This window comes from Rhinichthys klamathensis, unplaced genomic scaffold, assembly GCF_029890125.1.
Source record: "Rhinichthys klamathensis goyatoka isolate OS25496 unplaced genomic scaffold, OSU_Roscu_1.1 h1tg000069l_1, whole genome shotgun sequence".
NCBI lineage: Eukaryota > Metazoa > Chordata > Actinopteri > Cypriniformes > Leuciscidae > Rhinichthys > Rhinichthys klamathensis.
Window position 1 is genome coordinate 966,793 of NW_026606612.1, and position 12,283 is coordinate 979,075.

Here is a 12,283-nt window from a genome sequence, read left to right on the forward strand (position 1 = left end):
TGGGGATCATAAATCCCAGAAAAATTGCGTTGGAGTCCAAACGTGCCTTTCGTTGTAGTTCTTGGGAAGTGGATTTTGTTAAATAAAATATCTCCATTTGGAGTGGAATTTGAGCTTTGTAATCTTGGAAATCTTTTTTATGCTCAAACAGCAACATTACACACTAACTAAAGTTGAAAAAGCAAAAAAGCATAATAGGAACCCTTTAATAGTTGTCAATCGGCAATAAACAGAGTTAAGAGAATGTATTTCAACATAAAAAATATTACATACTTCACCCTGAAGGCATAAAGTAAATTGTTTAAAAATAATAGCTATAGGAAGATACAACGAGTTCATGCCATTGATATTTAAAAAAAGTGAGAGTTAATATAACTTACCAAAAAATTATGACAACCGATCTCAGAAATGTATATGGGTATTTTATTGTGTATCCCCGATTAAGCTGGAAAAGAAAATAACAAAGAACAATGCAGATTATTTGTCTTGATATAATGATTAAAGGATAAAACGTTTATACATTTTATTTGCATTGGGATTTTAAAGGGCCCCTATCATGGATTTTTGAAAGTGACCTTTCATGTAGTGAGTAACATGGCTCTAAGCATCCTGCAAAGGTTTAAATCTGAAAGTGCACCGTATATAAAGTTATTGTCTTTCAAAAGTAAGAGTCGACTCTGAGTAAATTAAATGAATAGTTTTTCAAACGAGTCATAAGCCGTTTCGTTGTGACGTCAGGACGAAACATTAGCATATTTCCCGTCCACTTATTGCGCACGCAGACACCAGGGAAAACTTGAACCTCAAACACTGCAGCTGATTTCTCTGGATACTGGAGAGCATCATGTCGAGAAGATGCTGTGGTCTACAATGTGAAGGTAAAGCTAGTTTTTTTCCACTGCCACAGGACGAGTATGTGAAGAATCAGTGGTTAAAAATTCATCTTTACTACAATATCACAGCAGTATAATCCTAAACTTTTGCTGTGTTCCCTTTATTTTACTGACGACTGCTTCTCAAATCTCAGAGTTCAACGCAGGATTCGCAAACCGCTTGCTCTTGAAAGATGGTGTTCAAAATACTTTTATATTGTGTACTGTAGGTCTCCTGCTAACTGGCTAACTCACGTTACTTACTGAAATAATTCTGCTAATCAGTTGTGGGCCACTATTACTTAAAACTGTGTCTATTAATGCAGATTGTTTGTCGTTCTCACTAACGTTACTTTGAGGAAAGATTAAGCATGGAGCAAGATTTGTTTTACCAACGTTTATGTTACATCAGTCATTCACGCTAGAGCTCCGCTAATGTATAGCCTACATTGCATACATGCACTGTTATTGATACAGTTTCCACGTGTTCACCGCAATATATTAGAAAAATACTCTGTAAATAAATTAGTACAAGTAAATTAATCGGCTGGTTGATGGAGATGCACTTGTTAATGCTGATGGTGAGGAATTACAGTTGCAACATCTCATAATGTACCTCAAACTAAGTAGCGTGCGTATCACTGAGAAACGTCCTGCTCGAGTTGTCCTTGCGATGGAGGTTTTGGTTGAATGACTAGCTCTTCCAATGTTTCATCATCAGACCCGTGCTTGGATTGATATGGTAAAATCGACGTCATTGTCCGTTTCTGTTTAGTTTACTGCGTAGGAAGCCTCAGGACACGCAGAGCTGACGTTGTTATGGCAATGGCCGTTTTTGTTTTCGACGCGCGCGCTGTACAACAGACTGAGCTGTCTAGCCAATCAGAGCAGAGTAGCTCGCGGAAAGGAGGGATTTAGAGAGATTGATTCATCTGACGAGTCGTTTGAGAATCATTGAAAATGTGGTTATGTGCAAATGTATATTATGAGGAAATTAAACAGTTTTTCGACCTTTGACGCATGTAAACCTGTTGTAGGAGACTCCAAAACAACATTAGGAAACTTTAAAATAGCATAATAGGGGCACTTTAATATAAAATGTTTGCTGAAAAGTTAGTGATTTACCTCAGTTGTTACATTTCTTTCCAGTGCTTTATAAGCAGAAGAAGCTTTATCGTTGTAATCTGGAACAAAAGTCCTCACTATTCTAAATTTTAGATAAAGGAATCCTTCTTTCTCCGTCGCAGGATCTAGAGATGCTAGGGTGGTTTTTGTTGGGGTTTCTATTGACTTTGTGGTCAAATTCACATAGTTTGGTTTAGCAGTTGTTGTTGTTAGGAATCTAGTTGTTGTTTTTGGAGTACTCATTGTTGATTTTGCAGTTTTCAAAACTGCACTTGTTGCATGTGCCTTGGTTGTTTTAAGGGCTGTCTTTGTTGGACTGATACTTGACGGTTTTACAGAAATATCTGTGTGTTGCTGAGTTCTTGTTGACATTTCAGTTTTTGAAGAGTTACTTATATATGTTGATTGCATTGCAGGTACAGTTGTTGTATTGGTAAGTCTAGTGGCAGTAAGTGGTTGAGTTAAATTGAATGTATAAGGACTCATTGATGCTGATAGTTCAGTAGGTGTTGTTGGAATGGTATCTGAGACTTTTAAAGACATATTGCTTTGAGTTACTGTTGGCTTCTCAGTTGTTTTGTCTGCATAAGGGCTTGTGCTTATTAAATGCTTTGTTATTTCAGTTTCAGTACGTCTGGTGGTTGTAACTTGTTCAGATGTACTTATCTCAAGTGTTGGAGATCTTGATGGGACAGAAGTTGTTGTTAGAACTGTAGATGAGATTGTTGGCAAAAGTGTAGTGTTTTGTTGAGTAGTTGTTGGAACTTCATTTGTTGTGGTAGCAAGAAGGCTTGAGTTTGTAGATGTTGATGGCACAACAGTTGTTGTTTGAGCTATAAATGAAGTTGTTGGCAAAAGTTTAGTACTCTTTTGAGTTGTTGGCATGTCAGTTATTGCTGCTGCATTAGGGCTTGTGCTTATAGATGCTAATGGAAAAGGGGATACGTTCATAGATGTTAATAATAAAACAGTAGTTTTTTTAGCTGAGGTTGTTGGCAAAAGTGTAGGGCTTTGTTTAGTTGTTGTAATTTGGCATTTCAGATGTTGTCACAGCGTCATTGATTGTGCTTGTAGAAGTTGATGGCAAAATAGATGTTGTTTGAACATTAGATGTTTTTGTTGGAAAAAGTGTAGTGCCTTGTTCAGTTGCTTCTATTGGTAATTCAGGTGTTGTCAAAGCATCATGGATTGTGCTTGTAGAAGTTGATGGCAAAAAACTTGTTGTTTGAACCGTAGATGAGGTTGTTGGCAAAAGTGTAGTGCTTTGTTCAGTTGTTATAATTGGCATTTCAGATGTTGTTGCAGCAACATGGCTTGTGCTTGTAGAAGTAGGCAAAACAGATGTTGTTTGAACCATAGATGATGTTGGCAAAATCGTAGTGTGTATTTGAGTTGTTTCTATTGGTAATTCAGATGTTGTCACTGCATCATTGATTGTGCTTGTAGAAGTTGATGGCAAAACAGATGTTGTTTGAACATTAGATGTTGTTTTTGGAAAAAGTGTAGTACCTTGTTCAGTTGTTGTAATTGGGATTTCAGATGTTGTGATTGTAATAGGAATTGTATTTGTAGATGTTGATGCCACAACGGTCGTTGATTGAGTCGTTGATGCGGTTGTTGTTGATGGCAAAAGTGTACTGGTTTGTTCAGTTGTAATTGGCATTTCAGTTATTGTTGCGCCATCATGGCTTGTGCTAGTAGAAGTTGGCAAAACAGATGTTGTTTTAACCATAGATGAGGTTGTTGCCAAAAGCGTAGTGCTTTGTTCAGTTGTTGTAATTGGGATTTCAGATGTTGTCACAGCATCATTGATTGTGCTTGTAGAAGTTGGCAAAACAGATGTTGTTTGAACTGTAGATGAGGTTGTTGCCAAAAGCGTAGTGCTTGGTTCAGTTGTTGTAATTGGCATTTCAGATGTTGTCACAGCGTAATTTATTGAGCTTGTAGAAGTTGGCAAAACAGATGTTGTTTGAACTGTTGATGAGGTTGTTGCCAAAAGCGTAGTGCTTGGTTCAGTTGTTGTAATTGGGATTTCAGATGTTGTCACAGCATCATTTATTGTGCTTGTAGCAGTTGGCAAACCAGATGTTGTTTGAATTGTAGATGAGTTTGTTGGCAAAAGCATAGTGCTTTTTTGAGTTCTTGCTATTGGCAATTCAGATGTTGTCACAGCTTCATTGATTGTGCTGGTGGAAGTTGATGGCAAAACACTTGTTGTTTGAACCGTAGATGAGGTTGTTGGCAAAAGTGTAGTGCTTTGTTCACTTGTTGTAATTGACATTTCAGATGTTGTCACAGTATCAAGGTTTGTGCTGGTGGAAGTTGATGGCAAAACACTTGTTGTTTGAACCATAGATGAGGTCGTTGGCAAAAGTGTAATGCTTTGTTTAGTTGTTGTAATTGGCATTTCAGATGTTGTCACAGCATCATTCATTGTGCTTGTAGAATCTGGGAAAACAGATGTTGTTTGAACTGCAGTTGAGGTTGATGGCAAAAGGATAGTGCTTTTTTGAGTTGTTGCTATTGGCAATTCAGATGTTGTCACAGCTTCATTGATTGTTCTGGTGGAAGTTGATGGCAAAACACTTGTTGTTTGAACCATAGATGAGCTTGTTGGCAAAAGCGTAGTGCTTTGTTCAGTTGTTGTAATTGGCATTTCAGATGTTGTCACAGCATAATGGCTTGTGCTTGTAGAAGTAGGCAAACCAGATGTTGTTTGAACCATAGATGAGGTTGTTGGCAACAGCAAAGTGCTTTGTTCTGTTGTTGTCATTGGCATTTCAGATGTTTTGACTGTAATAGTGATTGTATTTGTAGTTGATGCTACGACAGTCGTTAATTGAGTCGTTGATGTGGTTGTTGTTGGTGGCAAAAGTGTACTTGTTCGTTCAGTTGTTATTGGCATTTCAATTATTGTTGCACCATCATGGCTTGTGCTCATAGAAGTTGATGGCAAAAAAGATGTTGTTTGAACCATAGATGAGGTTGTTGGCAAAAGTGTAGTGCTTTGTTCAGCTTTTGTAATTGGCATTTCAGATGTTGTTGAGGCATCATGGCTTGTGCTTGTAGAAGTTGATGGCAAAACAGATGTTTTTTGAACCGTAGAGGATGATGTTGGCAAAAGTGTAGTGATTTGTTTAGTAGCTGTTGTAATTGACATTTCAGATGTTGTTGAGGCATCATGGCTTGCACTTGTAGAAGCTGGCAAAACTGAAATTGTTTGAACAATAGATGAGGTTGTTGGCAAAAGCGTAGTGCGTATTGGAGTTGTGTCTATTGGCATTTCAGGTGTTGTCACAGCATAATGGATTGTGCTTGTAGAAGTCGATGGCAAAACAGAAGTTGTTTGAAACTTAGATGTTGTTGTTGTTGGCAAAAGTGTAGTGCTTTGTTCAGTAGTTGTAATTGGCAATTCAGATGTTGTCACAGCATCGTGGCTTGTGCTTGTAGAAGTTGGCAAAACAGATGTTGTTTGAACTAGAGATGAGGTTTTTGGCAAAAGCGCAGTGCGTATTTGAGTTGTTTCTATTGGTAATTCAGGTGTTGTCAAAGCATCATGGATTGTGCTTGTAGAAGTTGATGGCAAAAAACTTGTTGTTTGAACCGTAGATGACGTTGTTGGCAAAAGTGTAGTGCTTTGTTCAGTTGTTGTAATTGGCATTTCATATGTTGTCATAGCATCATAGCTTGTGCTGGTGGAAGTTGATGGCAAAACACTTGTTGTTCTAACCATAGAAGAGGTTGTTGGAAAAAGTGTAGTGCTTTGTCCAGTTGTTGTAAATGGCAGTTCAGATGTTGTCACAGCATCATGGCTTGTGCTTGTAGAAGTAGGCAAAACAGATGTTGTTTGAAGCATAGATGAGGTTGATGGCAAAAGTGTAGTGCTTTGTTCAGTTGTTATAATTGGCATTTCAGATGTTGTTGCAGCAACATGGCTTGTGCCTGTAGAAGTAGGCAAAACAGATGTTGTTTGAACCATAGATGATGATGTTGGCAAAATCGTAGTGCATATTTGAGTTGTTTGTATTGGCAATTCAGATGTTGTCAAAGCATCATGGATTGTGCTTGTAGAAGCTGATGGCAAAACAGATGTTGTCTGAACCTTTGATGTTGTTGTTGGTAAAAGTGTAGTGCCTTGTTGAGTTGTTGTCATTGACATTACAGATGTTGTGATTGTAATAGGGATTTTATTTGTAGAGGTTGATGCCAAAACAGTCGTTGATTGAGTCGTTGATGTGGTTGTTGTTGGTGGCAAAAGTGTACTTGTTTGTTCAGTTATAATTGGCATTTCAGATGTTGTTGCAGCAACATGGCTTGTGCTTGTAGAAGTAGGCAAAACAGATGTTGTTTGAACCATAGTTGATGATGTTGGCAAAATCGTAGTGCGTATTTGAGTTGTTTCTATTGGCAATTCAGATGTTGTCAAAGCATCATGGCTTGTGCTTGTAAAAGTTGATGGCAAGACAGATGTTGTTTGAACATTAGATGTTGTTTTTGGAAAAAGTGTAGTGCCTTGTTCAGTTGTTGTAATTGGGATTTCAGATGTTGTGATTGTAATAGGGATTTTATTTGTAGATGTCAATGCCACAACGGTCGTTGATTGAGTCGTTGATGCGGTTGTTGTTGGTGGCAAAAGTGTACTTGTTTGTTCAGTTGTAATTGGCATTTCAGTTATTGTTGCGCCATCATGGCTTGTGCTAGTAGAAGTTGGCAAAACAGATGTTGTTTTAACCATAGATGAGGTTGTTGCCAAAAGCGTAGTGCTTAGTCCAGTTGTAATTGGGATATCAGATGTTGTCACAGCGTCATTTATTGTGCTTGTAGAAGTTGGCAAAACAGATGTTGTTTGAACTGCAGATGAGGTTGTTGGCAAAAGTGTAGTGCTTTGTTCAGTTGTTATAATTGGCATTTCAAATGTTGTTGTAGCAACATGGTTTGTGCTTGTAGAAGTAGACAAAACAGATGTTGTTTGAACCGTAGTTGATGATGTTGGCAAAATCGTAGTGCGTATTTGAGTTGTTTCTATTGGCAATTCAGATGTTGTCAAAGCATCATGGATTGTGCTTGTAGAAGTTAATGGCAAAATAGAAGTTGTGTGAACGTTAGATGTTGTTGTTGGCAAAAGTGTACTTGTTTGTTCAGTTGTAATTGGCATTTCAGTTATTGTTGCGCCATCATGGCTTGTGCTAGTAGAAGTTGGCAAAACAGATGATGTTTTAGCCATAGATGAGGTTGTTGCCAAAAGCGTAGTGCTTGGTTCAGTTGTTGTAATTGGGATTTTAGATGTTGTCACAGCGTCATTTATTGTGCTTGTAGAAGTTGGCAAACCAGATGTTGTTTGAAGCATGGGGAGGTTGTTGGTAAAAGTGTAGTGCTTTGTTCAGTTGTTGTAATTGGCATTTCAGATGTTGTTGCAGCATCATGACTTGTTCTTGTAGAAGTAGGCAAACCAAATGTAGTTTGAACCATAGATGAGGTTGTTGGCAACAGCATAGTGCGGATTTGAGTTGTTTCTATATGCAATTCAGATGTTGTCACAGCATCAAGGATTGTGCTTGTGGAAGGTGATGGCAAAACACTTGTTGTTTGAACCATAGATGAGGTCGTTGGCAAAATGTAATGCTTTGTTTAGTTGTTGTAATTGGCATTTCAGATGTTGTCACAGCATCATTCATTGTCCTTGTAGAATCTGGGAAAACAGATGTTGTTTGAACTGCAGATGAGGTTGATGGCAAAAGGAAAGTGCTTTTTTGAGTTGTTGCTATTGGCAATTCAGATGTTGTCACAGCTTCATTAATTGTGCTGGTGGAAGTTGATGGCAAAACACTTGTTGTTTGAACCGTAGATGAGCTTGTTGGCAACAGTGTAGTGCTTTGTTCTGTTGTTGTCATTTGCATTTCAAATGTTGTGACTGTAATAGGGATTGTATTTGTAGTTGATGCTACGACAGTCGTTGATTGAGTCGTTGATGTGGTTGTTGTTGGAGGCAAAAGTGTACTTGTTCGTTCAGTTGTTATTGGCATTTCAATTATTGTTGCACCATCATGGCCTGTGCTCATAGAAGTTGATGGCAAAAAAGATGTTGTTTGAAGCATAGATGAGGTTGTTGGCAAAAGTGTAGTGCTTTGTTCAGTTTTTGTAATTGGCATCTCAGATGTTGTCATAGCATCATGGCTTGTGCTTGTAGAAGTTGATGGCAAAACAGATGTTGTTTGAACATTAGATTTTGTTTTTGGAAAAAGTGTAGTACTTTGTTCAGTTGTTGTAATTGGGATTTCAGATGTTGTGATTGTAATAGGGATTGTATTTGTAGATGTTGATGCCACAACGGTCGTTGATTGAGTTGTTGATGCGGTTGTTGTTGGTGGCAAAAGTGTACTTGTTTGTTCAGTTGTAATTGGCATTTCAGTTATTGTTGCGCCATCATGGCTTGTGCTAGTAGAAGTTGGCAAAACAGATGTTGTTTTAACCATAGATGAGGTTGTTGCCAAAAGCGTAGTGCTTGCTTCAGTTGTTGTAATTGGGATTTCAGATGTTGTCACAGCGTCATTTATTGTGCTTGTAGAAGTTGGCAAAACAGATGTTGTTTGAACTGTTGATGAGGTTGTTGGCAAAAGTATAGTGCTTTGTTCAGTAGTTGTAATTGGCATTTTAGATGTTGTGATTGTAATAGGAATTGTATTTGTAGATGTTGATGCCACAACGGTCGTTGATTGAGTCGTGGATGTGGTTGTTGTTGGTGGCAAAAGTGTACTTGTTTGTTTAGTTGTTATTGGCATTTCAGATGTTGTTGCAGCAACATGGCTTGTGCTTGTAGAAGTAGGCAAAACAGATGTTGTTTGAACCGTAGTTGATGATGTTGGCAAAATCGTAGTGCGTATTTGAGTTGTTTCTATTGGCAATTCAGATGTTGTCAAAGCATCATGGATTGTGCTTGTAGAAGTTGATGGCAAACCAGATGTTGTTTGAAGCATAGATGAGGTTGTTGGCAAAAGTGTAGTGCTTTGTTCAGTTGTTGTAATTGGCATTTCAGATGTTGTGATTGTAATAGGGATTGTATTTGTAGATGTTGATGCCACAACGGTCGTTGATTGAGTCGTTGATGCGGTTGTTGTTGGTGGCAAAAGTGTACTTGTTTGTTCTGTTGTAATTGGCATTTCAGTTATTGTCTTGTGGCTATCATCATGGCTTGTGCTAGTAGAAGTTGGCAAAACAGATGTTGTTTTAACCATAGATGAGGTTGTTGCCAAAAGCGTAGTGCTTGGTTCAGTTGTTGTAATTGGGATTTCAGATGTTGTCCCAGCGTCATTTATTGTGCTTGTAGAAGTTGGCAAAACAGATGTTTTTTGAACTGTTGATGAGGTTGTTGGCAAAAGTATAGTGCTTTGTTCAGTAGTTGTAATTGGCATTTTAGATGTTATTTCAGTTTCAGTACGTCTGGTGGTTGTAACTTGTTCAGATGTACTTATCTCAAGTGTTGGAGATCTTGATGGGACAGAAGTTGTTGTTAGAACTGTAGATGAGATTGTTGGCAAAAGTGTAGTGTTTTGTTGAGTAGTTGTTGGAACTTCATTTGTTGTGGTAGCAAGAAGGCTTGAGTTTGTAGATGTTGATGGCACAACAGTTGTTGTTTGAGCTATAAATGAAGTTGTTGGCAAAAGTTTAGTACTCTTTTGAGTTGTTGGCATGTCAGTTATTGCTGCTGCATTAGGGCTTGTGCTTATAGATGCTAATGGAAAAGGGGATACGTTCATAGATGTTAATAATAAAACAGTAGTTTTTTTAGCTGAGGTTGTTGGCAAAAGTGTAGGGCTTTGTTTAGTTGTTGTAATTTGGCATTTCAGATGTTGTCACAGCGTCATTGATTGTGCTTGTAGAAGTTGATGGCAAAATAGATGTTGTTTGAACATTAGATGTTTTTGTTGGAAAAAGTGTAGTGCCTTGTTCAGTTGCTTCTATTGGTAATTCAGGTGTTGTCAAAGCATCATGGATTGTGCTTGTAGAAGTTGATGGCAAAAAACTTGTTGTTTGAACCGTAGATGAGGTTGTTGGCAAAAGTGTAGTGCTTTGTTCAGTTGTTATAATTGGCATTTCAGATGTTGTTGCAGCAACATGGCTTGTGCTTGTAGAAGTAGGCAAAACAGATGTTGTTTGAACCATAGATGATGTTGGCAAAATCGTAGTGTGTATTTGAGTTGTTTCTATTGGTAATTCAGATGTTGTCACTGCATCATTGATTGTGCTTGTAGAAGTTGATGGCAAAACAGATGTTGTTTGAACATTAGATGTTGTTTTTGGAAAAAGTGTAGTACCTTGTTCAGTTGTTGTAATTGGGATTTCAGATGTTGTGATTGTAATAGGAATTGTATTTGTAGATGTTGATGCCACAACGGTCGTTGATTGAGTCGTTGATGTGGTTGTTGTTGGTGGCAAAAGTGTACTTGTTTGTTTAGTTGTTATTGAAATTTCAGTTATTGTTGCACCATCATGGCTTGTGCTAGTAGAAGTTTGCAAAACAGATGTTGTTTGAACTGTAGATGAGGTTGTTGGCAGAAACGTAGTGCGTATTTGAGTTGTTTCTATCGGTAATTCAGATGTTGTCAAAGCATCATGGATTGTGCTTGTAGAAGTTGATGGCAAATCAGATGTTGTTTGAAGCATAGATGAGGTTGTTGGTAAAAGTGTAGTGCTTTGTTCAGTTGTAATTGGCATTTCAGTTATTGTTGCACCATCATGGCTTGTGCTACTAGAAGTTGGCAAAACAGATATTGTTTGAAGCATAGATGAGGTTGTTGCCAAAAGCGTAGAGATTTTATGAGTTGTTGCTATTGGCAATTCAGATGTTGTCAAAGCATCATGGATTGTGCTTGTAGAAGTTGATTGCAAACCAGAAGTTGTTTGAAGCATAGATGAGGTTTTTGGTAAAAGTGTAGTGCTTTGTTCAGTTGTTGTAATTGGCATTTCAGATGTTGTTGCAGCATCATGGCTTGAGCTTGTAGAAGTTGATAGCAAAATAGATGTTGTTTGAAGCATAGATGAGGTTGTTGGCAAAAGTGTAGTGCTTTGTTCAGTTGTTATAATTGGCATTTCAGATGTTGTGATTGTAATAGGAATTGTATTTGTAGAGGTTGATGCCAGAACGGTCGTTGATTGAGTCGTTGTTGTGGTTGTTGTTGGTGGCAAAAGTGTACTTGTTTGTTTAGTTGTTATTGGCATTTCAGTTATTGTTGCACCATCATGGCTTGTGCTAGTAGAAGTTGGCAAAACAGATGTTGTTTGAAGCATAGATGAGGTTTTTGGAAAAAGTGTAGTGCTTTGTTCAGTTGTTGTAATTGGCATCTCAGATGTTGTCACAGCATCATGGCTTGTGCTTGTAGAAGTATGCAAAACAGATGTTGTTTGAACCGTAGATGAGGTCGTTGGCAAAAGCGTAGTGCGTATTTGAGTTGTTTCTATTGGCAATTCAGATGTTGTCAAAGCATCATGGATTGTGCTTGTAGAAGTTGATGGCAAAACAGAAGTTGTTTGAACCTTAGATGTTGTTGTTGGCAAAAGTGTACTTGTTTGTTCAGTTGTAATTGGCATGTCAGTTATTGTTGCACCATAATGGATTGTGCTAGTAGAAGTTGGCAAAACAGATGTTGTTTTAACCATAGATGAGGTTGTTGGAAAAAGTGTAGTGCTTTCAGTTGTTGAAATTGGCATTTCAGATGTTGTCTCAGCATCATGGCTTCTGCTTGTAGAAGTTGAGGGCAAAACAGATGTTGTTCGAACTGTAGATGAGGTTGTTGGCAAAAGTGAAGTGCTTTTTTTAGTTGTTGTCATTGGAATTTCAGATGTTGCATGTTGAGGTGGTGTTGTTGGCTGTTCAGTTGTGGTATATCCAAGTACTGTATCTATTATTTGGACATGCCCAGAAATAGATTATATTTAGTAAATAGTTAATATTTTTTTTATTTAAAAGTTTTGTTTCTTTTAAAATGGCTATGACTTGATCATGATTACTTAATTTTTCTTCCATCTTTTGACCTATGACAAGTCATTGCTAGTTTATCTCAAATCTTTCTCAAGTGGTCCAAAAATTCTAAAGTTTGTGTTCTAGAGATAATATTTTTCCTCATTCCCCATTGGGTTATTTGAGGTGGCTTAGCAACCACCTTGTTTCAGCAGAAAACCCCTTTGTATAACTGGATGTCGTAAAGAAGACGTAGAACAATAATTGTGTATATCTGACAAAAGGTAATAATATAAAAAAAATATTCATGTTATGTAAAAAAAGTTTTTAT

At 37.6% G+C, this 12,283-nt stretch overlaps 1 protein-coding gene across 1 annotated transcript; it reads right to left on the reverse strand.

Moving 5' to 3' along the window:
- Positions 1-440: 440 nt before the first annotated feature.
- On the reverse strand, positions 441-11,582 carry LOC130084903 (uncharacterized). The gene is made up of 3 exons (XM_056250430.1): positions 11,435-11,582; positions 8,038-8,889; positions 441-445 (listed from the first exon to the last, which is right to left on the reverse strand). The coding sequence occupies exons 1-3, from the start codon at positions 11,580-11,582 to the stop codon at positions 441-443; spliced, it is 1,005 nt and encodes a 334-aa protein (XP_056106405.1).
- Between the last annotated feature and the right edge of the window lie 701 nt (positions 11,583-12,283).